This window comes from Haliotis rufescens, unplaced genomic scaffold, assembly GCF_023055435.1.
Source record: "Haliotis rufescens isolate VD_foot unplaced genomic scaffold, xgHalRufe1.0.p SCAF_4, whole genome shotgun sequence".
Lineage (NCBI taxonomy): Eukaryota > Metazoa > Mollusca > Gastropoda > Lepetellida > Haliotidae > Haliotis > Haliotis rufescens.
The window spans coordinates 37380225-37407997 of record NW_025964112.1 but is presented as its reverse complement, the minus strand read 5'-3'; the positions used below and the strand labels follow the sequence as shown (position 1 = coordinate 37407997).

General features: G+C 41.2%; 1 protein-coding gene across 7 annotated transcripts; it reads left to right on the top strand.

The window, feature by feature from the left end:
- Window positions 1–122: 122 nt before the first annotated feature.
- Window positions 123–19531, top strand: LOC124134690 (cell wall protein AWA1-like). 7 transcript variants are annotated; one of them, XM_048382333.1, is made up of 14 exons: window positions 124–379; window positions 7034–7108; window positions 8115–8250; window positions 8317–9482; window positions 9930–10018; window positions 11010–11071; window positions 11425–11454; window positions 12009–12190; window positions 13158–13335; window positions 13834–14013; window positions 14648–14765; window positions 15958–16110; window positions 16961–17003; window positions 17715–19531. In XM_048382333.1, the coding sequence occupies exons 2-14, from the start codon at window positions 7042–7044 to the stop codon at window positions 17726–17728; spliced, it is 2418 nt and encodes an 805-aa protein (XP_048238290.1). In that variant the 5' UTR covers window positions 124–379; window positions 7034–7041; the 3' UTR covers window positions 17729–19531. The 7 variants fall into 7 exon arrangements, with proteins under 7 accessions (XP_048238288.1, XP_048238290.1, XP_048238289.1 ...); XM_048382332.1 differs by having other exon boundaries at window positions 8115–9353; window positions 9393–9482; XM_048382334.1 differs by having other exon boundaries at window positions 126–379; window positions 8115–8550; window positions 8644–9482.
- Window positions 19532–27773: the final 8242 nt, after the last annotated feature.

Sequence of the window (27773 nt, the reverse complement as noted above, 5' to 3'; positions counted from 1 at the left end):
AAGCTCAATTTGTCGATGTATTTCTTAAGAATTACTACTCATTGCGTTTTACCAGTAAACATACCAAAGATTGAGCAATGCCTCATGTTTTATTATTTATTGACCTGGCAAGATTGTTACTACGTCATAAACTGTTTGGGGCTGATAAGGACTGGTGAGTACACAGAATACATAAAAGCCGGTTAATCGAGGTCAAACTGTAGGCACGTACGGGTGGGGTTCCACTTACCCATAAAACCCGGGGTATATGTGAGATCAGGTGTGTTCACGATCAGTGTCGCGCCTAGCGGATATAGATAGCAACGTGTCGGGCTTTACCTGCCTCAGTACATTCGTATATCCGAGGGAACTATCAGGAGGTGTATTTCGCCATTGTGAGGTAAAGACTTTTATTAATTATTTTTTTACCTGTGTTTAGTTTGACTTTATTTTTCCCATGTTAAGGAAACTCCGACTGAAATAAAAAAATCCAGATACTGAAATATCGTTTCACTGGCGTATATAACATCCTATTTAATTATAACAGCAATGCGATATTTTAATCAATCATTTATGGAGGAAATATTTGTTTAGCTTATCGCAGATATACTTACAGTGTGTTTCTCTTATCGATCAGTTACTATTAGTCCTTTTGCGAGTTTTGTTTGTCCACTGTCACAAACAAGGAAAGTTATATAATCTGAAGGCCATACTCCTGACTAAGAGTCTTAAAGAAAGAATTGATCAAGGAAACTGATTAATAATAATAAATAAAAGCCTCAACACCCTTTCCGTAATAATATAAATCTCTGCTGAAAGTTTTGTACGATTCCGACTATATCATACAGAACACGGTGTATTATGTCTAGACGTGTCATCACAAAACTGTTTTAAACCAATACTCTTATATATCTGTTTTATTGTCAATCGGTTTATCTATATTTGTGTCTGTTCGTATGGCTGTCTATATTTCGCAGTTACATCGTTCCCTGTTTGTACTCCGCCTATGGAAATAGCTTAATGTTCCTATCCACTGTTTTACATGACATTGTGGAAAATCACACCACTGGATATGTCCGTATACCTGTCTGTCCATCTGTTGGGCGTTGTGGTGTTGCCATGAGTTTAGGCAACAAACACTAACTTTTTTATGCAAATTGTGTGAGTGAGGTTGCGACCGATAGATCAGGACATGCTTACCCTTTTCGCGAACACCTGATGTCCTCATTTATTTTCAGTGATCCATTCATACAATTACCATGTCACTTTTGCTTTTCACGCCCAATGGAATCTGTTTCGGCAGACAACGGAGACCGATTGTTCTCTGGTGTTGATTATATATATATATATATATATATATATATATATATATATATATATATATATTTGCTCGTCACAGATGGGTACTATGTGGACAGCTAATTCTTGGTATTGCTAAAAGTGGCGTAAAACGTCATACCTTCGTTCCTTCATGCAACTTCATTCAACTTCATTCATTCATCCTGCATCTGTCTATGTGTCAGTCTCTTCACTTATCTATAATTCATCCTAATTGTCATCCCTAGATATATGCGTCTTAGTATCGGGGAAACTATTGTCACCCCTGGATATATGCGTCTTTGTGAAGCGGTAATAATTGCCATCCCTAGATATATGCGTCTTTGTAAAGAGGTTATTATTGTCATCCCTAGATATATGTGTCTTTGTGAAGAGGTAATTATTGTCATCCCTAGATATATGTGTCTTAGTATCGGGGTAATTATTGTCACACCTAGATATATGCGCCTTTGTGAATCGGTAATTATTGTCATCCCTAGATATATGTGTCTTTGTGAAGAGGTTATTATTGTCATCCATATATATATGCGCCTTTGTGAATCGGTAATTATTGTCATCCCTAGATATATGTGTCTTTGTGAAGAGGTTATTATTGTCATCCATAGATATATGCGTCTTTGTGAAGAGGTCATTATTGTCACCCCTAGATATGTGCGTCTTTGTGAAGAGGTAATTATTGTCATCCCTAGATATATGCGTCTTAGTATCGGGGTAATTATTGTCACACCTAGATATATGCGCCTTTGTGAATCGGTAATTATTGTCATCCCTAGATATATGTGTCTTTGTGATGAGGTTATTATTGTCATCCATATATATATGCGTCTTTGTGAAGAGGTAATTACTGTCATCCCTAGATATGTGCGTCTTTGTGAAGAGGTAATTATTGTCATCCCTAGATATAAGCGTCTTAGTATCGGGGTAATTATTGTCACACCTAAATATATGCGCCTTTGTGAATCGGTAATTATTGTCATCCCTAGATATATGTGTCTTTGTGAAGAGGTTATTATTGTCATCCCTAGATATATGCATCTTTGTGAAGAGGTCATTATTGTCATCCCTAGATATGTGTGTCTTTGTGAAGAGGTAATTATTGTCATCCCTAGATAGATGCGCCTTTGTGAAGCGGTAATTATTGTCATCCCTAGATATAAGCGTCTTAGTATCGGGGTAATTATTGTCACACCTAGATATATGCGCCTTTGTGAAGAGGTAATTATTGTCACTCCTTCATATACGTTTTTGTGAAGAGGTAATTATGTCACCCCCAGATATATGCGCCTTTGTGAATGGGGAATTATTGTCCCCCCTTGATATATGCGTTTTTGTGAAGAGGTAATTATCGTCATTCCTAGATATATGCGCCTTTGTGAAGCGGTAATTATTGTCACCCCTAGATATATGTGTCTTAGTATAGGGGTAATTTTGTCACCGTAGATCTACCCACCATCTACCTAGATGTTGGTTATGTCTGACGTACTACTGCACAGTGTGATGGATGTGTCGAGGTACCTAATCATTTCTAATCTTAGAGGTCTACATCATTGATAGGTATGTCCTGTATGGTGCTGTTATCTATAACGCGCTTTGGTTGCTAGATATATTGTACTACGCATTAGAATGTGGCCACGCCTTACAATTGCAGCTAGGATGTTAAGACGATTTGACATCTATGTATAAATTGTCCACGTCGAACTGTCAGACACGACCCGATAACACGACGCACAAACAGGTATGGGTCATACCGCTGTCTTATCACATCTATATTTGCTCTAAACATAGTCCTTACAGATTTCTCAAAAACAATAAATTCACTTGTCACTCATTGAGAAGGATATTAATGAGTGAGTGAGTGAGTGAGTGAGTGAGTGAGTGAGTGAGTGTACCGATTTAAGCAATATTCCAGCAATATCACCGAGATCAATACCAGCAATGGGCTTCTCACATTTTCTGGCAACTTAACGACACCCTTTGAGCGAACACTCACAGAAATAAATTTACATTTCGGGTCAAAGTAGGATCTTCAATGATATCCATAGTAGCTATAATGTTTTCGTGTAACCATTCATAAAACAGTAACTGTTGGAACATAACCTCACGCCCCACACAGACATATGGGGTAACTGTACACCCACCGGCTGACATCCGGCATGACGTGCATCCCCCTGCGTCAATACATGATCACGTGACCTCTCCCGAACTCTCTGTGAGGAGAACGTGATCGCGACTAACCACACAAATCTGTATTTGGTATTGAATCACGATTTGTGTTGACATTACAGCCTATATGTGTATATACGTTTGGGATTAGCTGTCACTGAGCTTAGCAGGATATTTGATACAATATGCGTGTCTCTTCCTTGTGTGGTTGGAATGACTGTAAATATTCATATTTTTTTATATAACATTAGACACCTGCTATACATACATCCATTAAAACGACATTCAAATGAATTAATAAACATTTTCAAAAACATTTTGAACAACATAATGGTTTCCGATACAGTCATTTTATTGATGTAGGTATCAATCCCAAACTGACCCGTGAAGATTCGGGGTAGAATAGGTCTTCAGCGACCCATGTTTGTCGTCAGAGGCGACCGACGGGATCGGGTGGCCAGGCTCGCTGACTTGGTTGATACATGTCATCGTATCCCAATTGCGTTGATCGATGCTCATGATGTCAATCACTGGATTGTCTGGTCCAGACTTGATTATTTACAGACCGCCGTCATATAGCTGGAATATTGCTGAGTGCGGCGTTAAACAACAAACAAACAAACAATCCCAAACTTCAACATTCATAACCATATGCCAAATCTCTCAATGTGTCATTGTTTTATAGGGAGTGAGTTTGATTTTACGCCGCTTTTAGCAATATTCCAGCAATATCATGGCGGGGGACACCAGAAATGGGCTTGTACCCATGTGTACCCAGAAATGTACCCATGTCGGGAATCAAACCCAGGTCTTCGGCGTGACGAGCGAACGCTTTAACCACTAGGCTACCCGACCGCCCCATGGTTTTATAAGATGCCCATGGTACCCACGTGAATCTGTGTACCTGTGACTCATTGACCTTCACCTTCCAGCTACAATGTTACCGTTGACGTTCTGCTGCGACTTTGTGCACGAGAAATCATTATGTACTGTATAGAACATAAAGTAGATGATACAACCTACATACATATTCAGACTGTTTAACCTATAGACTTCAAAACAGGATTGATTATGCGACCAAAGCGTGCGTTGCATGTAAATTAAATCATCAACTCTAAGGGACATCCATAATCTCATCTACGTCACATGCATAGAAACAGCATTAAAACGATTTGGCATGACAAAGGACACGGTAGGACAAAAACCCAATTGGCTAATGAGATAAGTTTTATTTAAAAAATGAACCAAGCTTTTAGAATTGTTATAATGATACAACTGTTATCGTATGCGTTCACGTGGATGCCCTTCCTGTATCACTAATTATCAGTGAAGGTCGAGGTCACTTCCAAATAAGGAATGGTTTTGGTCTCAGGTTATTGACGGATGACCAAAACGGGGTAAATCTTTCAATATTTGCAATTTGTCCAGATGAGCTGATGATTGCTGCAAATCCCACTTTTTATTAATGTCACCTGTCAGTAAAAAGGTTCAATAGTTAAGGCAGTGTAGCGGTTGATTTTTTCGCCACATCAAAGAAATTTGGAGCCATATATCGAAGTGGTATATGACGTCTGTTAGACCACCATACCGATCAGATCTGCAGGTTATCTCGGGGCGTTTACAATTCTGAATTTTGAGTGAGTGTGAGTGTACAGTGTGAGTGAGTATGGTTTTACGCCGCTTTTAGCAATATTCCAGCAATATCACGGCGGGGGACACCAGAAATGGGCTTCACACATTGTACCCATGTCGGGAATCGAACCCGGGTCTTCGGCGTGACGAGCGAACGCTTTAACCACTAGGCTACCCGACCGCCCCTGAATTTTGAACGAGGTGCTTAGCTTTGTGACACGTGGATGTAGCCCTACACTACATAAATACAGATATGATCAACCAATCTCTCACACGCTGATGACGTGGGTAGTACACGATTCGGAGAATGGTTATAAGGGTTGTTCGTTCAATCACTAAGGTATCCAAGAACCTTGTGGAAATCCGGGTGAATTTATGTCTTACAATCCTACTAAACTCTTAGCAGCTTTTTTGTGTACTTGTGTTTGGTGGATAATGTCAGGTTGGGATTTATGGCTTCCCAAAGACGCACAGATGACTGGCTTTGAGTTATGTGTAAACACTTGTTGGAAAACACGAGGACCTATATAAAGCTTAACTATCTCATCATATGTTGCAATATAATATTGTAGAGTGGTCTTTATTCGTGGTCAGTTTTTATTCTTTGTGGTGCAGACTGAGCACATGTTTTCATAAAAGTCTCCCCAAAAATATTCATGATCCCTCACTTCTTTTGCTCAGTATATATCATGTATGTGATAACACGTAACTCTGTTTTAAGACTTAACACACCGATCGATCACAGTAAAGTGCACTTGGAACATAGCAGTCATTTAAATGTCCATGGCAGACGGTTCTTGAGCCAGATTTACTTACAGGCGTTGTCAAGTGGTTGCTATGTGCAACAAGGATACGATGATGTCATACACATATGAGAGTTAAGAGGAGAGCTGGTCGAATGTCCGATTGCGAAAATATATCTGATTGATAGTGCAATAAAAATAACTTAGTGCCAGTACCTGTCTTTAAAGCATATCGACGTTTAATATTTTCACGGGGGCACGGTTGGCCCAGTCGTCTAAGGCGCCGTGATTCGCTGTGCAGAGTTGCGTCCGTTGGACGCGCCAGTAACCTATGATTGTGGGTTCGAATCCCGGTTCGCCCCGAATTTGTTTCTAGGTTTGTCAGCACCATACTCGTGCTGGTGGGTTTCACCGAAGTGGTAAACGTCCGTCACCTGCATCACTTCGGGCTTTCCTCCCACATTAAGCTGACACGCCGCGATATAACTGGAACACTGTTAAAAGCGGAGTTAAACCCAACTCACTCACTAATATGTTTCACAAGGTAACACACTACTCACTTTTCCAGCTTATAAGCAATGTACACAGAGTATTCTACAAGAGAACCAAAAGGGGACTCTGCTTGTCGAAAGAGGCGACTAACGGGATCAGGTGGTCAAGCTCGCCGACTTGGTTGATGCATGTCATCGTATCCCAATTGCGTAGATCCATGCTCATGATATTAGTCATTGGATTGTCTGGTCCAGACTCGATTATTTACAGACCGCCGTCATATAGCTGGAATCAACAAACAAACAATACTAGAGTGAGTGAGTGAGTGCCTTATGCAACCTGGATGCCACCTTATTATTCCTATAATTATTACGTTCTGCATGAGAACACATGTACACCAGCAGAATTTCTGCCTTTTAATTACTGAAATTATTGTCCTACAAAAGGTGAGTTGAAATGGGGTTTAACGTCGCGTTCAAGATTTTTGCATGCATGTGCATGTGCTTGTTCTAAAATTGTATAGTTCTAGCTCACTGAGATACAATGCCGCAGTTTAACATGAATACCCCACTTAGACACAGTATACTCCGACTCCGAGCCGACCAATCCTTGTTTTAGCCCCTTAATGTCGAGGGTAACGTGTGTTTTCAACAGCACATTGCATGTAGCTATCACTCATTTTTCAGGTACCAAGATGGGGACTTCCCGACATATATTTTATGCGCTCTTGATGATATCCGCACATATCCACTCATCATATGGTAAGTTAGTTAGGAGAGAACTGTTTATTCAATGAAATGTTAATTTTGTAAATTATATTTGGAACGCGCAGTGGACACCTCAAGAAAATGAAGCAAATATTGCATGGTTTTGTTCAAGGCCTCACGGTCTTCTTCAGGCAGACATCTCATCGTCCTTGACAGAAAAAGCGAAAATGCCAAGCTCTCTGGTGTCCTTTAAATTTGTAACACATTCCTCTTAGTCGTTTTATTTTGTGTTCTACCCAAAAATTCTACATTTACATTTCTCGAAACCCAAAACTCGGCATATTAAAACCTGCAAACCAGGGCCCAGTTGTTCAAAGCGATCTTAGCGCTAAGAGGATCGTAACTTTTATACTTTAACTTAGACTTACGACAGTCGTAGCGCTAAGATCGCTTTGTGCAAGTGGGCCCTGTATGAGATGTATGAATGCACACGAACAAGGTATTGTAATTTAAAGCCTCTCAGTGACCAATCAGATCAGAACATTGAGTTCTTTCGTTCAAATGTATCTGAACGTGTGAGGTGAGGTGAAATGGGGTTTAACGTCGCGTCCAAGATTATTGCACTTATATAGCGACGTGCATGCACGTGTGTGTGTGTGTGTGTGGCTGCTTGTACTAGTCCGGACTGATGCCGATTTATAGTGCTAGCTCACTGAGATACCATGCCGCAGTTTAACATGAATACCCCACTCAGACACAGTATACTGACTCCGAGCCGACCAGTCATTGTTTTAGCCCCTTAATGCCGAGCGCCAGACAGGGTAACAACAAGTACCATCTTTTAACGTCTTTTGGTATGACGCGGTCGGGGATCGAACCCCGGACCTTCCGCTCTCCGGGCGGACGCTCTACCACTAGACCACGGAGGCGGTCTATCTGAACGTGTGAATGATATGATAAGACAATACTTGCAGAACGAATAATGATGACAAGCTCGTCATTTATGGCACAGGACGCGAAAGAGTAATTTGGCTAAAATATGCACATCTTTTCATTTTAGCTTCATCCAGTACATCAGTCTCGGTAAGCGGGTCTACAACAGACAGTGCAACTGACAGTACGACTGGCGGGTCTACAACAGACAATGCTACTGGCAGTACGACTGGCGGGTCTACAACAGACAGTGCAACTGGCGGGTCTACAACAGACAGTGCAACTAGCAGTACGACTGGCGGGTCTACAACAGACAGTGCAACTGGCAGTACGGCAGGCGGGTCTACAACAGACAGTGCAACTGACAGTACGACTGGCGGGTCTACAACAGACAGTGCAACTGGCAGTACGGCAGGCGGGTCTACAACAGACAGTGCAACTGGCAGTACGGCAGGCGGGTCTACAACAGACAGTGCAACTGACAGTACGACTGGCGGGTCTACAACAGACAATGCTACTGGCAGTACGACTGGCGGGTCTACAACAGACAGTGCAACTGGCGGGTCTACAACAGACAGTGCAACTGGCGGGTCTACAACAGACAGTGCAACTAGCAGTACGACTGGCGGGTCTACAACAGACAGTGCAACTGGCAGTACGGCAGGCGGGTCTACACCAGACAGTGCAACTGGCATTTCGGCAGGCGGGTCTACACCAGACAGTGCAACTGGCAGTACGGCAGGCGGGTCTACAACAGACAGTGCAACTGGCAGTACGGCAGGCGGGTCTACAACAGACAGTGCAACTGGCAGTACGGCAGGCGGGTCTACAACAGACAGTGCAACTGGCAGTACGGCAGGCGGGTCTACAACAGACAGTGCAACTGGCAGTACGGCAGGCGGGTCTACAACAGACAGTGCAACTGGCAGTACGGCAGGCGGGTCTACAACAGACAGTGCAACTGGCAGTACGGCAGGCGGGTCTACACCAGAAAGTGCAACTGGCAGTACGGCAGGCGGGTCTACAACAGACAGTGCAACTGGCAGTACGGCAGGCGGGTCTACAACAGACAGTGCAACTGGCAGTACGGCAGGCGGGTCTACACCAGACAGTGCAACTGGCAGTACGGCAGGCGGGTCTACAACAGACAGTGCAACTGGCAGTACGGCAGGCGGGTCTACAACAGACAGTGCAACTGGCAGTACGGCAGGCGGGTCTACACCAGACAGTGCAACTGGCAGTACGGCAGGCGGGTCTACAACAGACAGTGCAACTGGCAGTACGGCAGGCGGGTCTACAACAGACAGTGCAACTGGCAGTACGGCAGGCGGGTCTACACCAGACAGTGCAACTGGCAGTACGGCAGGCGGGTCTACACCAGACAGTGCAACTGGCAGTACGGCAGGCGGGTCTACAACAGACAACAACACGACAGTTCCAACAACACTGGCTCCTGTTGCTTCAACATCTTTTCCCGTCAAAACACCTTCTCTGGGTAAGTGCATAACAAAGGTTTTTATTACAACTTGTTCGTATCGTTATCTATCGTGCAGTTGTCCCATTTTCGATCACGAACGTTGACACTACTTAATTTCGTTGATACCACCTAATCTCGTTTAGCCGACATACTCGTTTATCCGACATAATCATATGCAACCAACCAGATTAACGGGACTTGACTGTACTTCATTTGGGGTGCCATTGTGTAATAAAGGGTACCCCACTATTCTATAGCTAGGTCGTATAGGAACAGATCTACCCTTCCGTGATTGTATTGTTAGTTCTTTTATTGGATGGTTACATCTGGGGAAAAGCATTTCAGTTAAAATCATGATTTTCTCAAAGATGTTTCATATCAGAATGGACAATGCATTTATACCATCAGCTATTCTTGCCGCTCTAATTGATGTATGTATGAATGTATCCTGCACGTATGTTTCAGATGGTGCGTTGTACGCGTTTCACTTCACAGTTATTATAGATGGAGATGAGAGCACAGCACAAGAGAGTATATTCACCATCCTTGCCGTGGTAGGTAGCACAAGAACACATGACGTATAAGAATGTTTTACCCACATGGCGACGAGACGTGTGGTAAGATATTAAATCTGTACGTCATACGTGTGTCGTACGAGGTTGACCTCGATATATTAGTTTTGATTGTATAACCGTGACCTGTGACACTGGAACTATTTTTTTTTATTCATTAAAAAAAATTGAGAGACGTCAGAATTTTTGCAACTTCAAGGCAGAACTGAAGGAATCTCATGAAAGCGAGAGACACCACTAGTCGGATTACCACCTTTTGGCTATACAATTGTAAACAAGGAACAAATAAAAGAAAGAAAATATTATAACACAAATTCAAACAGGTTTTATTTCATATCACAATGCGTAAATTCACCCTACTTGGGTAGAAGTGGTATGAAACTTAAATCTTATCTAGGGTTCGGTATGCGTGAGAATAATAGAACACGTTCCACTGAAACAGCATCACAACTGAACACATATTGGTCATTGATCAAAGGTTTCACTGTCTGCCAACGGAACAAACAATACCTTGTCATTGCATCAACACACCGTCATGGAGGAAAACACCATGAACAAATACGTGGACAGCAACAACTCGTCCCCAACAAAGTGAGTGAGTGAGTTGGGTTTAATGCCGCCTCGAACAGTATTCAAGTTATATCGCGGCGTGTCGGCTTAATGTGGGAGGAAAGCCCGAAGTGATGCAGGTTGCAGACTTGGGTGTATGATGCTGACAAACCGTGAAACACAAACCTCCTACCTTGCCGAAGGGATGCAGCGAATTGCGGTGCCTTGGACTACTGCCATGACCACCCCCCTCCCCCCCCCCCCCCCCCCCCAACACACACACACACACACACACAAAAACACACACACCGCTCCCACACCCAACACCTCCGTCCTTGGCGCAATTCAATTCTTAAATCTCCACTCAAAGAATATGTTGCAATAGTTTTTTAATCAACATAACTATTCATATTTCCAATTTCAGTTCAGAACGTACTTTAAGGAAGTGAAAGGTTTCTACGAATTGAGGCTTGATACTACAACCATGTACGTATAAATATATATTCTTACCTCTGTAATGAAATTCTTAATTGCGTTTGGGACATATTGCAAAGCCATTATACATATTATCAGGGAGTCTATACAAGATTCAAACACAGCTTAATAAGGTGAGATGAAAACATGCGCACGTATGTGCGTGGTCTTGTGCTTCTCAGGCAGGGTAACAACAAGTACAATCTTTTAACGTCTTTCTTGGTATGACGCGGCCGGGGATCGAACCTTCCGCACTCGGTGACGCTCCATCCACAACACCTCGGAGGCGGTTCAATCCATGAATAAAATTAGTTGTACGCTGTTGATTGTCATCACCCTCACTTTGTACGTCCGTTATCTTGCAGAAAGACCGTTAGGCGGAAGCGAGACACAGGGTGAGTATACGAGGGTTGAAGATTGATGGAGGTTGGTGGGTGGGAGTTATTCATTTTCGGCATACTATGACATTGCATACAATATATATAACACATTTCGATTTGGTGTGATAAGTATAGTGTGAATGGTACGAACTGAAAAAAAAAAACTCGAGTGGTAAATAGTTCATTATTAATAACTACGCCACTTTCGCTTCAACGCGTAATGTACGTCATACAGACGATATATTCGTCTTATATTCTATGCTAGAAGTCTTCCTTATGCGCTTCATGAACTGAAGTACTTCCCTATCATGGTGAGTGAATAAGTGATCTTAACGTCTAATCACTAACCCGAAGTGTGTTTCTGAGAAAGGATTAAAAAACAGTATTTCAAATCACCTTTTTTTTAATTTATGAAAAGTTGAGCCTTATAAAACTACTTATAAAACTGCCTAACCATATTGAAACATTTAGTAAGTGTTGAATTGTTACTAGTATGATAAGTTAAATAACATCCTTTCCAGGATCAATACGATTGACAAAATATCCAATGCATAGATGATATATTGCAGACCTAAAACAAGGAAGAACTTAAACGCCACCTTCACTGCTAGGGATGTTTATACACCTGACGCAGACAAAGCAAATCTGTGGGTCGACGATGTGAAGAATGCCATTGAGAATGCCACAATTACTCAAAATGCCAACGCCACGTTCTCCCCCGATGAAAGTTACAAGGAAGATCTCGTGCAGTGTAAGTAGATTGAAAATTGTGGGACAGTTCACAGGGATGCCCATGCATGTTTAAATTCCTCAATCCACACTTACGTATATATGAATTATGATAGTACAACTGCAACATTTAGCGTCTACACCCTAGATGACGTGAGTGAAAAATGGCAGATGCGGTTGTTTTCAAAGTAACGTACGTTTCTGTACGTCACCAACACGTTTTCGAATGTACACAGTATATTAATTTCAGGTCAGTTTTGAGGTGAGGTGAGGTGAAATGGGGTTTAACGTCGCGTCCAAGATTATTGCACTATTATAGCGACGTGCATGCACGTGTGTGTGTGTGTGTGTGTGTGTGTGTGTGTGTGGCTGCTTGTACTATTCCGGACTGATGCCGATTTATAATGCTAGCTCACTGAGATACCATGCCGCAGTTTAACATGAATACCCCACTCAGACACAGTATACTGACTCCGAGCCGACCAGTCCTTGTTTTAGCCCCTTAATGCCGAGCGCCAGACAGGGTAACAACAAGTACCATCTTTTAACGTCTTTTGGTATGACGCGGTCGGGGATCGAACCCCGGACCTTCCACTCTCCGGGCGGACGCTCTACCATTAGACCACGGAGGCGGTCAGGTCAGTTTTGAGTTGATATCAGATATATGTGATTGCTTCGCTCATTGACACGATCCTTAAGCATAGATGCCAACGCCTTTCCGTGACCGAATTGCTGACAAGGAGTGAGAAATGAATAGTTTTCTATACTACTCAACATTTGCTAAGGTCCAAAATAGTCATCGTCAGCCTAAGGTGTGGTCCTAAGCAAAACTAATGTTGAGTAGTTTATTTCACAGTCGCATTTTTTTTTACTCATTTTTAGAAAACGTATAATTTCCTTGAAGCAGAACATGATTGTATGTTGACACAACAGACCTAAACAAACAGACAAAGATAAATACAACGAATGCATTTTCAACTATGTTGCAGTTGCGGAGGATGTGGGGAATCTTTGCGGAGCAGTTGGACAGGATATCTGTGCTTTCAATCAGATATGTAATAAAACCAAGCAATTGTGTTACCATCGCTGTGAATTTCTCAAGTGTGGGGATCATGGGGAATGTCAAGTTGTTGGTATAGATGAGAGTTCCATTCAAGCAAAATGCCAGTAAGTACACCAAACACTATTAAACCACTGCAGAATAACAATTCGCAAGCGTGGATATACATTCATACAAGTGAGTTGGGTTCAACGCCGCTTTTAACAGTATTCCAGTTATATCACGGCGTGTCAGCTTAATGTGGGAAGAAAGCCCGATGTGATGCAGGTCTGACGTTTACCACTTCGGGGAAACCCACGAGCACAGGTATGGTGCTGACAAACCTAGAAACATAATCGGGGTGAACCGGGATTCGAACCCACAATCATAGGTTTCTGCCGTGTCCAGGGGACGCAACTCTGCACAGCGAATCGCGGCGCCTAAGACGACTGGGCCACCCGTGCCCCCCATTCATACAAGTATTGGTCGAAGATATGAACTCACAATTGATACTCGCTTTGCGTGAGCTTGTTGTTTTGAATGGAAGTGGAAGTTTTATTAATTTAGCAATGATACTGTAATGATTATGTCCACGGACTCACCCAGTCAACTCATGTTTTTCCCAGGTGCTCCAGTGACGGCTTGTACGACTACAGTGGTGACGACTGTCTGACCAAAGTCATGAACTGGGTGTACATACTGGTCATTACGTGCAGCGTCGGCGGAGGCATCATCCTCATCCTCGCTGTCGCCGTCATCTGTTGCTGTATCAGAAAAAGAAGGGCGCCAAAGACTGAGCGGTCATTGTAAGGATTATACCTCGCCTGATAACAATGGCGTACCAACACATTTATCACTTTGAGGATACCAGCTTTAAAGAAAATACTAAAAGTAAAATAAGAAAATGAACATTATTACAGTGTATTGTAAATTCTGTCCATTGATACTTTGTAGAAGCTCGACCACATTAAGAGAACTTCAAGACGTAACGTAAAGATCCTTTTGTCAACAATTACAGTTACAATGTGATAAAACAGTATTGATACAATAATTGTAAAATAATATAACATGTAAAGAATTAAGAAGCAAGTTACATTTATAGCAAAACGTATGTAAATAACAAAAAAAAAGAAAATAACTCTTGTGATATATACATGTTATATTTTCAATGTATACACAAATTATACCCTCAACAAAAGACATCATGATGCATTCTAGCATCACACAAAAGTTCCTTGAATAAATATGCTCGTCCAAGTCTCAAACATATGCTTCTCAGAGGAACTAAAGGCCGCCCGACGTTTTCATATTCTATAGTTAATCTGGCATGCCATGGCAGAGTAACTGTAGCAATATGAAACACTCGGATGTTCTTTAACTTCTTTTGAGTAGTATACATCTGTTTTGTCAAACTGTTATGAAGAATTTTCTTGTCTCCAGACTTGACGGCTACTCCGAAGGGGGACACGATATTTCACTGCAAGATTTCAGTCAACGCAGATCCCTGGTGAACCCCCGCTTCAAGTCAGAGTATTCCAACATGGCGCACAGCAACGAGGTAATGGAATTGTCATCTCGTTCACTCTCATTAACCCGCCATCAAGTGTGTGAGTGAGTGAGGTAACATTTGACGTCTCATCGGCATTATTTCAGCCATATAGCGACGAGAACAAGTTGATGTATGCACACGTGAGTCATGAATACAAAGTTATATTTAAAAACAAATTTGCCAACAATATTATTTATAACTGTTTAAACACGGGCTATAGGCCACCAGTAACCAAAGCACGGCGAAAGACAGGGTTGTCCAAAGTTGAACTGCAGTGAACATAATACTTTGATGGAAATATTGTCATACAAGACTTAGCTCCCCTTAAATTGTGTCCCTTTATCGTACATGTAAGTGTCTTGCCCGTACAAAAACTGTTGACTTCCTTTTTATAAGTTATAAACTGTAAATTTCTCATTTAACTCGTTAATCGAGACTGTTCGTTTCGCAAAGCCCATTTTTGTTACTCGACCAGCGTGTATTCTTTCGCTTCCAACAGGGGTCTCGTAGTTTTCAAGAATGGTTTTTGTTATAAGTGTTGATTCTGTATATAATCATATCTATATGGATGACTGTGAATGTTACTTTTGTTTATATTTTTTAAGATTTTGCAAACACAAAACTACTTTTCTAGTCGCAAATACAATAGGTGGTGAATCGTCCTGTGTGTTAGGTAGGGAGAATTTACGTTTCAAGGTTTTACATTTGTAACGAAATAATTTATTTTTCCGGTAGACAGCTACGCAAAAAGTAGAAAATAAATAGGATATTTCATGTGTCTCGTGTATATCATGCTTCTCTCATCGCGTGATTTGAAAAATAGATATTTCACTCGACACATGAAATCCTCTTTTTATTCCCGCTTTATCTGCCAATGCATATGTCTGGTGCGTTTGTTAATAGCCCTGACAAACGCTGCTGTTGGAAGTATAGCCTAAGGGCGACCTAGTCCGTTTGGCCCTGTTAAATAAGAGTTGTTACCTCCCTTAACGAATTATCCCCCCTTATTGTTCCCATAATGCAACGGACTTCGGGGAGCAATCCAACAACGGCGGATAGCAATATTAGCAAACAAAACGAAGTTACAGACCTGGAAACGCTTAGTATATGACTGAACATCAGACATACAATGGATGACTTGTATGTTTTTCAAGTTAACAATACAGTTACATTATGCATGACCCCCATCTCATGTCTCCAGGGTTACCAACCTGATAGCTACGACCCGTACTTCTACCAGTCAGACAACAGGTCATGGCTGCATTCGCCTGAGGCCAACGCCGCCATGGAGAAGCAGTACAGAGCCGAGAAGACCTTCAAGTCGGGTTTCAGTAACATCGACACCGACAGGAGTGTGAGTATTGCGGACGTTGATGCCATTCCGTTGTCCTGACAACGTTATCCTCACTCAACATCCATCTGATTGGCCACTCAACGTCTTGAAAAGCTAATACAAGTCTCCCACAATTTACTCTATCCGTTTTTTGAGTTACCTTCGTGAGATTATAAATGTCACACACAATAGTCTCTCTTAAATTTACGACATGCTTACCCTTTTCATCACTGATTTTGAGTGATCAATTCATTTAAGACTCACCGCAACTTTGCCTTTTATGTTCAGTGGAATGAGTTTCGGCGGATAATCGAGACTACTTATGTATATAGTTTGTCTATGGCGTTGATGTTTTACATTTACTTTTTATCTCGTTATGTCAAATCGTCACGTGTGACCTCAGGAGTAGAATGTCACGCCGAAGACCCGTGTTCGATTCCCGACATGGGTAAAATGTGTGAAGCCCATTTCTGGTGTCACCTCCGTGATATTGCTGGAATATTGCTAAAAGCGGCGAAAAAACCATACTCACTCACTCACTTGACCAATGTTTTTTGATCCACCGTTTAACGAGACAAGCCGTTTGTTCTGTGCAGTAATTCCAGGGTTAAACATAATAAATTCTTCCCAACCCTCAATGAAATGGCCATCCTTATTACTAACCAGAAACAATCTTGTATAAACGTCACAACTATGACTCACTGTGTCATTCTATTAAGGTCATATATTCATCCTTCGGTATGCATTTCGAGTCCAGGAATGTTTATTACATTTTATAATTCTATCGTAAATAAATAGTTTCCTCTTGTCGATCCAGTGATGTTTGTGTAGTAATACCATATATTGTTATCAATGCACCTTTTGTTTCCAGTATACAATAAAGAGGCCACAGGTGTCTCCGAAGGCTGTTGGAGGTATGTACTGATTGTCAAATCAGTGAATTTATATCTCCATATTTGGGGACAGACTATGTACCCAGCATCTCCTGCCTGTTTCCACTGTTGGAATTCAGGGACAGAATATGTACCCAGCATCCCCTGCCTGTCTCGCTGTGGGAATTCAGGGACAGAATATGTACCCAGCATCCCCTGCCTGTCTCGCTGTGGGAATTCAGGGAGAGAATAGGTCCCCAGTATCCCCTGCCTGTCTCGCTGTGGGAATTCAGGGACAGACTATGTACCCAGCATCTCATACTTGTTTCCCTGTTGGATTCAATAACAAGAGACCTCTATGGCCAGTAACCCATACTTGTCTCCAAACTGGATTCAACCGGTATGTACCGGTATGTACACTGTGTAAGCAGACGTAGCACACCGGTTTTTAAGTTTATACCTCCATAAACGCAATCATTTATTGAAGTCAATTCTTATAAATAAATATGTCACCAACAATACCTTAATAGATTGATTATTTAATCATTAACACAAAATTAATTAAACGAAATCGGTGATTCCTTCAGCACGATGCAACAAGCCCCGCCCACTTTATTATCAGCCAATCTGGAAACACCAGACCGCTAGTTGGCGCGGCCTTTTCGTTCCTAGCTTTGCAACATTAACGCAAAATTGTATTTCGTTTTAGCCAATCAAATGTCATGGAATCACTTACGGTTTATTTCTGTACAGACGATCAACTGTAGGACATATCAGGAGCACTGATTTCCCAGAAAGTGGTTCCGAATACGTCCATGGCCTGGCAATCCCGCTGTGGAAGAACTCCTGGAAGTGCTTCACCAAGGTCCAGACAGTGCTTGAAGTCACGAATATCATATGGCCAATGACAACCACGGCTCTAGTCTCATCAAAGAGCCAGTATCATATTTTCAAGTATTAACAGTATCATCAGACGAGTATGTTTTGCATGTGATCATCATGCTGTATGCACCAACATTTCATCAAACTCATCAAAGAGAATACGAATGCCACGAATGTGTAGCTTAACGTTTCCATAACTCATTTCGCATTACTGAACGGTATTATACAAGGTTACACAATTCAACCACGTTTATAACAGCATTGCCGGAGGGAAGGTGTTCTTTGTTTGTTATATTTCCTGAAAAAAACAGTGACATATAGACGTTTTGTCTTGTCTCAATATAATTAATTACCTAATATCACATTTCGAAATATATTAACTGTTCTCAGAACGGATATATAATTACTGTTATTCCGTTCATATTTACCGTTAAAGCTACGTTCATTGAATGCTCAACCGTTCATTCCAGTATTATCAAATATAGTAGTTATGAAATTATATTCATATAGTGAATGAGCTGTTGTTTCGTATATTCATACCATACATATTTAAACCAATATCCACATCGCTTCAACGTAACTGATGGACCAAGCTGTCTGAATTGTATGTTGTGTTTGATATACGAGGTGCTGCTGCTACCGTGTGGGTATGACAACATATCATCCCAACAGAAGGAGTATTAAATATACTTGATACAGTGGAGCCTCGTTCATCCGGAAACTGCCTTCGGGGCGATAGTGTTTGGAACGTCTTTGCATACGCAAAGGGACACAACTCCATAACCATGATTCGTTTATCAGGATATATGTTAACCCGGGCATTTTGGCCGGGAACGGCACAGTCCGGATTGAAGGGGTTTCACTGTTGTCTTATGTATCCTGCAGATCATTTGAGATGATATAGCCGTACACTTGCCTCTGAATATCAGTCTGTGAGAGTCCCGTGTTTAAAACAACAAGAAATAAAATATTTTGAGATTTTAAGTTACATGGACTAGTCATTGATTAAATATTACTCAAACATGCCTGAAGTATTTAATTAATTGGTTTACGGAAGATCATAGGGTCAGTTATCGAAATATATATTATAACTCAATTTAAGAACATTATATGAAGTATTGTTGATCACGATAAATATAGAAACGTGAGTTAAAAATATTTGTGAATGACAAATAAGATGGTTTCTTATTCCTTTTGGCTTTCTTTTAAAAATGTCTCCAATGTTTTATTTTATTTTATTATTTTTAAAATCTGGGTCGGTTTATGGATAAGCCAAGGAACAAATACGCCATGCGAGTAATGTCAATGTCATTGTTTGTCTGACTTCGCTCCCCCGGGACAATAGTTGACATTGTTATAGGTGCAAGGGGTTTGGTGGTAGTTTGGTTTGCTTCGTGCGAAAGTACTTTGAATTGGTATTTAGAGTCATATTCGTTAAAATTCATTATGATTATTTTACTCAGAATCGACATTGTGTGAATGGGAGTGATAACCTTTTTTCTATTGATTGATCTTATACATGTACATATTTCCTCGTGACTAGCTGAGACGAGAAGCACATGCTTTTGTTGATCATGGTCATAATATCATGGCAGGAAGTGTAATATATCTTATGTTTTGTTGGTATATTTTATTATTGCCATTATTGTATATATGTAAAGAAACAAACAAAGAATTATTTTGTCAAATTGTGTTTGAGTTCTTTATTAGCTAAATACTTTTAATTATTTGTCTGTGAGTGAGTAAGTGAGGCTTTAAGGCGCTTTCAGCGGAGGACAACAGTGATTATAAAACTGGCGAGTTTACTTCAGTAGCGCCTCCCTTACTCAGAAGTGAGTGAGAGAGTATGGTTTTACGCCGCTTTTAGCAATATTCCAGCAATATCACGGCGGGGGACACCAGAAATGGGCTTCACACATTGTACCCATGTCGGGAATCCAACCCGGGTCTTCGGCGTGACGAGCGTACGCTTTAACCACTAGGCTACCCGACCGCCCCAACAGTGATTATAGAACTGGTGAGTTTACTTCAGTAACGCCTCCCTTACTCAGTAGCCCTTTATGTTATATTGAGCTCATTTCGTGTGTGAGTGAGTGAGTTGGGTTTAACGCAGCTTTTAACATGATTCCAGTTATATCACGGCGTGTCAACATAATGTGGGAGGAAAGCCCGAAGTGATGCAGGTCTCAGACGTTTACCACTTCGGTGAAACCCACGATTCGTGCACGGGTATGGTGCTGACAAACCTAGAAACATAATCGGGGTGAACCGGGATTCGAACCCACAAGCTTAGGTTTCTGGCGTGTCCAGGGGACGCAACTCTGCACAGCGAATCGCGGCGCCTTAGACGACTGGGCCACCCGTGGCCCCGAGTGAGTTCGAACTTGAAACAGCATTTCAGTTGTAAGTCATGTCAGCTCCGTGTGGGAGAAATACAAAGAGACAAGTAAAGTCACGTACATCGTGGACGTTTGCCTGTTTGAGTGAGTGAGTGAGTATGATTTTAGCTTTTAGCAATATACAGTAAACTACATGTACGTTTATAACGAACATTCTTATAACGAACTGACGGATATAACGAACTTATTTTTAGTCCCGACTATTTGTTGTATATATGCTGTATGTATGCTTATAACGATCTACGGTTGTTACGAACTAAAATAAGTGGTCCCCTCGAGTTTGTTATAACCGTAGTCTACTGTACAAACAATATCACGACAGGGGACACTGGAAAATGAAAAATTTCACACTGTACCCATGTGGGGAATCGAACCAGGGTCTTCGGCGTGACGAGCCAACGCTTTAACCACTAGGCTGTCCCCACTGCCCTTTTTTGCCAGTTTAATGAAACCCACAGGTAGGGTTATGATGCTGGAGCATAATAAAGGGGAATTATGGGGAATAATTAGAATACTGATGACACTCGGTAACACTCGACATCTGATTAAAGTCACTATTCGGTTAGTGCTGTTTGTGTTTCTTGTTTTACGCCGCACTCCGCAATATTCCAGATATATGGCGGATGTCTGGAAGTAATCGAGTTTTCATCAGATAATCCAGTAATTGATATTGTGAGCAATAATCCTCCCTGTCGGAGTACGTTGACACGAAGTCAATTTGGTCGCCTTTTATGACCAGCATAGGTTCCTGGGGACCGATTCTAACCCGGAATCCCTATGTCGCCACAAGTCAGGTGACCCTAAAATTGGCATGCTTCCCACGCGTAGAAATACGTGATAGATAACAGCAAATGCATGCCATATCTACCCACAATATGTACTCACTTTATACATGAAGGTTTAAGCTGTCATGAATGAATAATTGACGTGAAATAATTCTTACTGTTCGATTCAGAATTAAAACACCTAACGCCTCAAAGACGTCCATACGTGTCACGTTCAAATGATTTTTTCTGTATTCGAAAAATCTGTCATATTGACTGGGTTTACATTTTGTTGACAGATGATAAAAGTATACTGCACTGATAAACATAGCGGTAAGTCTACATTTTATGAGCGCTTCAATCAGTGCAACTCTTCCACAGCTGATGCCTGTTCCGCCACGATATTCACATTACAAACTACAGAAACAACAGATGTTTATGACCGCGACCTTATAAAAGCTTAGGACACTGAAGGGCCATTTTATAGTTATTTTATCGAGACAAAATGGCCTAGAAAATGTTTGAAATGTCTGCCACAAAATAATATTAGTTTTCAGTTTTAACAAATAATATTGGCTGTAGCTGAAGGAATATCCAGTCTCCATACAAAATCCCAATTTATATAACCCGAAAGGTTGCCGGTGAGACTCGTACAATTAGGACACAGCCCTTTAGTAATGTTTTTGTAACTTTCTGATGATAGTACTTCAGTATTTAAAAACATAATTTTACAAAACAGTTGTTACTATTGAGTTAAAATTGCGAATGTTGCTCACAATCTTATCTATCTGGGTCAGTGATTTGGGATAAACGGCGCTTTGAACAGTATTCCTGCTTCATCATGGCGTGTGCCTGGCAGACCCAGAGTGAAGCATGTATCCGACGTTCACCACTCTGTGAAATCCACGAGCACGGTTTGATGCTGGCAACACTGCAAACATAATCTGGACGAACCGGAATGGACCCTATATAAGTATTGACAGAAAAACACATGTTATGCGTACTTTGAATAAAATTGTAAATGAGTTCCATTTTTACTGATTGTATACACAGTAAATATAACGGTATTTCTTCCTTAATCCAAATTTTCAAAAGTTCAAATTTTAAATATCTTCAAATCAAACCTAATCACTTGTCAATGTTTCCCCACCACGCAATGCTGTTAAACAGAATTGTACTGTCATATTTGTAAACTATGGCCCGGGGACTATGGTCGGTATTTGGACTAAACAATAAATGGCACCTCCACACTACGGATATGACATGCACTCAACGCCAGTAGTAATTGATCATATTCGTGCAGTGTGTGTTCTCTACACAGAGTATTGTGTTATACGATTCATTTCCCTTTAGAGTGAGTGAGTGAGTGAGTGAGTGAGTGAGTTTGGTTTAACGCCGCTTTTAACACTATTCCAGTTATATCACGGTGTGGGAGGAAAGCCCGAAGTGTTGCAGGTCTCGGACGTTGTACTGACAAACGGGTATGGTGCTGACAAACCTAGAAAGATAATCGGGGCGAACCGGAATTCGAACCCACAATCATCGGTTTCTGGCGTGCCCAAGGGACGCAACTCTGAACAGTGAATCACGACTGGGCCACCCGTGCCCCCTCCCACACTATAACACAGTGTGGCGATAGTTGCTCCAAACGATGTTTCCTCTGTTTGAAAGAAGAAAAGAAGGAAAATGCTTGTTTTTGCCACTTCTGTGTCTTAATGATGTTTTTTTGTCCCCATGATCAAAATAATCTAATGTACCAAGTGGTGTACTTGGCGAACAGGATGTAACGTTTGAGATAAGATGTCAGCGACTTTGAAATATTCCCGGTAACGTGCTAGATTTAGAAAGGAAACTAATTGTCCCTAGCGGTAAGCTTAATAATCAGGGAAGATCCTATTGGCATTTTCAAACAGTATAGAAAGGGAGGGATATTTGCCTCGGCAATTCACAGGTCAATCTCATCAAAATCAGACTTAAGTTCTCGTTGCCGCTAAACAAATATCTGAGGACATCCCATTACGGGTCACGTCAGAACGACCTTTCATCTGACTTATCAGAGCGTCGCTTACCAGATTAAGAATGTGACAGTCGGAATGTGATTTCTAATCATGCAACCTCGAAAACTTTAACACGGGGTATTCCGAACGATAGTTACGGCTTTAATGACTGAATCCATACAATCTAGGCCATCCGTTAGCCATTCAAGAATGCTCTTTTGATCAGGTTTCAAACTTGTAATCGAGAATTTATCAAAATAAGCACGAGAAAGCTGCCCTCTGATTGGTCATTTCATTGGTTGGTCAAAGTTCACGTGAGGTAGGTCTGACGTGACCAGTAATGGGATGTCCACAGATCTTTGTTTAGCGGTAGTGAGAACTAAGATCTGAATTTAAGTTCACAGTTAAACTTTGTGTTATTTAAAACACGTTTATGACTGAAGTTTCATTATTCAAATTGTAATGCCATATAAACAATAGTCTGTTTAATATGTTTTTCAGGTAAGTTTGAAACTGCAGGAGTTTGCTGTCAGGAAACTGTTTTAAAAACGGGTCCTGATGAAAATATTTTGTTTAGGCTGAGTTGCCTTTTACGTGTGTTCTAAATATACATTGTTCAAATTTAGTGCAAAATCTTTTTTTAAAAACCTGTTTGACATTTAAACACTGCAGAGGTTAAAAATAATTTGATATGTTGTTTATAAAATACATTATATGGATGATCGACGACCGTCGGTCCCCGACACAAGATCAAGGCTGGGGTTTCTGTCTAAGATCGCTTTGTGCAAGTGGGCCCAGCTGTGAAGCCAGAAGCTGATTACTTAACAGGCGATTTCAGTCGATGTTCTTGAAACCTAGTTGGATGAGCGTTATGGCAATTGTACACCTGTATCAGATCGGGTCAGTTGTACAATAGTACTGCCTGGTTATAACAAGAGTTGCGAACTTGTCACTATTTGCCCGTTAGCTTTATCTTACGCTGTGTGTGGGATCTACTGGTATTTGCTTACTTTAAGCCTTGGTTTAGCTTGGTTTATTCCCAAGTGTTTATAAATCCATAAACTTCAATTTGGTTTATCTTTGTCAACGTGCCTTAATGCAATCCGTCTATTCATGGTTTTCTGCACGTCACGAGAGCGTACGCAAGTTATCGCCGTGTTGACAATTACGGTTCTTCTGTGGAGCATATTATCTCTAACAACACTGACCTCACAACCTTCCTCTGTTGAGACCTAGCGGCACATGAGCTCTAACAGCACTGACCTCACAACCTTCCTCTGTTGAGACGTAGCGGCAAATGAGCTCTAACAGCACTGACCTCACAACCTTCCTCTGTTGAGACCTAGAGGCACATGAGCTCTAACAGCACTGACCTCACAACCTTCATCTGTTGAGACCTAGGGACACATGAGCTCTAACAGCACTGACCTCACAACCTTCATCTGTTGAGACCTAGGGACACATGAGCTCTAACAACACTGACCTCACAACCTTCCTCTGTTGAGACCTATCGGCAAATGAGCTCTAACAGCACTGACCTCACAACCTTCCTCTGTTGAGACCTAGGGGCAAATGAGTTGTACCTCTTCTGACCGTAGAGATTATTTTAAAAATATTATACTTGTGTACCTTACGAATTCATGTGTTTCAAAGACGCATCTCTCCAAATAATATTTTGTCTGTCGTTGGTGAATTTCATTTACACATTTACTTCGCAGTTCCATATCCGCTATGGAAATCTACCAACTTTTGTTTCATTTTATAATTTACGGTGCTAGTGGTGACACGTGGTCCTGTGCAAAGAACACAGTTCACAAATAAATTTAAGCAACGTTTCGGAGAGTAGTTGAATGGGACCCCTTTTTCGGCAGCTTCACTCCAGAGAATGTCTCGGGCTTCTTTCCTGCCACACACAGAAGCACAAGTCGTGTCTCCTTAGGCAAGCGACTGTGTTCGAAATGTGCCTCTGTTCGACCAGCAGTGAACTGGTACCGATGTATACTCCCCAGGGAGCGGGGAATGAAAGTCGAATGCACATTAATCCTGACAGGGGTAAAAATGTAGCGATTTGAGAACGTTTTAGGGAGTGGATTTGTCGTATTACAGATACGGACATCATTACTGTGAACTCTATATTGGGAACGACTAAAACTTAAAAGAGCTACCTGATGCTTAACCTTCAAAGGCTAATGGCGAACGGAGACGTGTTATCTATGCCAGTGTATTCATGTATTTGAACAGCAGATCAGCGGGGCCGGTGATATACAAGTAGCATATGAAGTGCCTCCGTGGAGGGATTTGTCAAGTCAGTTTCATCTGTTGTCTGTAATCCATCAGCAAATATACTACCTTGTGGTAGTGGTAAATACTCTATTTACTTTTCTGATATCTTTTGTATTTTTTGTGTGGAAAATGTACGTCCTTGAGCTCGTCCCGAGGATACCGGGTAAGAATATACGTACCAAGTAACATAAATGTGTGCTTGCAATAGGCGACTAAATGGATCGAATGGTCAGGCTCGATGACTTGGTTGATTTTCATCGTATTCCAATTACGTGGATAGATGCTAACTGGATTGACTTCAGCAACCCATGATTGTCCGAAGAGGTGACTATGCTTGTTGTATGAGGCGACTAACGGGATCTTGGGGTCAGGCTCGTTGACATGGTTGTTGCATGTCATCGTATCCCAATTGCGTAGATCAATGCTCATGATGGCAATCATTGGATTGTCTGGTCCAGAATCGATTGTTTACAGACCGCCGTCGTGTCGCTGGAATTAGTGCTTGGTGTGGTGTTAAACAATACACACATAATCAAATATTATTGAGATTCCATATACTGTACCACGTGTCGAATCTCTGAATATCTCGCAGTTAACATTCCAACATATAGAGGACAAGTCTGATAAACGTCTTATTTTTCGTCTGTCCCCAATTCCAAGTTCTCAGGTTTGAGTTGTATAAGTTGAATGTTGACTCAATAAACACTACTGATAACGTTTGTATTTATTCGTTAAAAAATATCCTGTGTTGTGTACGAGTATTTTTAAACTATGGATTTCAAATGAAGTACGGGGCAATATCGTATAGTGAGGACAATGCTTAAGAATATTTCTGGTCCCTCGCCGTGATATTGCCAGAATATTGCCAACTCACTCACTCACTCACTCACTCTTTGGTATTTCAAGTTAACGACTTGCTCACTTTGCTGCTGAGTTTCGTTGTGAAATGTACTTGTTAATAACTGTATATAGATTTGATATTAGGGATAAACAGATGAAAATCCAACTGTTGAAAAAATGACAGTTAAATTGATGGAAATTAAAATGTACTCATCAAATATTTTCTTATCCACTACGGGGTATTTATATTCAAACATCCTTCATAATTCAACAATTGATTTTCCTAGATACGGTTACCAAGGGGACGTTCGAGGCTTTACTAGTTCACCAATATCAGTTGAGGATAAATGCAGATTATTTGCTGCGTGTGTTTCCGTCTCGTAAATATCACGTGTTAGGAAAGTGGAGTTTATCACGCGAGTGTGTTTTGAGATGGTAAATGTCCTTTCTGCAAAATACATACTTTATTCCTAATACAGGTCATATTTAACATCCTAAAACAAACAAGCGTTTAAAACTTATTTGTCATATAAAGTCATTCTTAAATTCTATCATGAAAATAAGTATTTTCATCTTACAAAAATGGTATCTAAACATTGCATGTTTTCTGGGCATGTGCCGATTGATATATATATTATAATGTCGGTGATTTGTCGATCGGTCAGTGACTACAGCAAATATATTTCCAACTGAAAGATGTATTTTAGACAGAGCCATAACTACGGTAAAGTAAAAAGACAATTGCCAACAGAAACCTTTTAAAAATTGTCAGTGAGCGCATTTCGCGGCAATCCATCGATCCAATCGCTGGAGAAATTGTCCTTTATCAAATGGAAGCTACTCTAGTCGTTAACAGTCTGCCTGCACCGTCATAATGTTTTGACGGAATTACGAAATGCTGTTGTTTATCCCACACAGCGAGAAAATGAAACAAAATAAGATTTCGGACATATTTCGGCCAATTCCAACTGCTTTTAATTCGAGGAAAGACCCCAAGCCGTAGAGATTTACTAGCACAGATAAATATTGAAACCGAGCCGACCACTCATTGTTTTATCTCCTTAGCACCAGCCAGGGTAACAACAAGTACCATCTTTTGATATGAAGCGTCCAGGGATCGAACCACCTACCTCCCGTTCTCTGGGCATACGCCCAGGCGGTTGACGACAATATGTATTCTTCTTATCAGTAACTTCCGACCTTCCCTCGGACATTTCAATTGGACTCGATGCAATAACTCGCTTAAAACACGTAAAGATCAGGGTTAGAATAGGTCTTTAGCAACCCATGCTTGCCGTAAAGGGCGACTATGCTTGTCGTTTTAGGCAACTAACAGGATCGGGTGGTCAGCCTCGCTGACTTGGTTGATGCATGTCATCGTATCCCAAGTGCCTAGATCGATGCTCATGATGTGAATCACTGGATTGTCTGGTCCAGACTCGATTATTAATAGATCGTCGTCATATAGCTGGAATATTGCTGAGTGCGGCGTTAAACAACAAACAAACAAACAAACAAACAAACGATGCAATAGATGCAGATAATGGGAAACAACTTGCTTCAGATGCAAATAAGGATGAGATACAAATAAGGATGAGACACAAATAAGGATGAGATACAAATAAGGATGAGATACAAATAAGGATG

Coding starts and splice junctions, on each gene's coding strand:
- LOC124134690 (XM_048382331.1), top strand. CDS start 7,042: ATGGGGACTTCCCGACATATATTTTATGCGCTCTTGATGATATCCGCA. Junction 11,072..11,424: donor AGGCTTGATACTACAACCAT/GTACGTATAAAT, acceptor GTTATCTTGCAG/AAAGACCGTTAGGCGGAAGC. Junction 16,111..16,960: donor ACATCGACACCGACAGGAGT/GTGAGTATTGCG, acceptor TTTTGTTTCCAG/TATACAATAAAGAGGCCACA.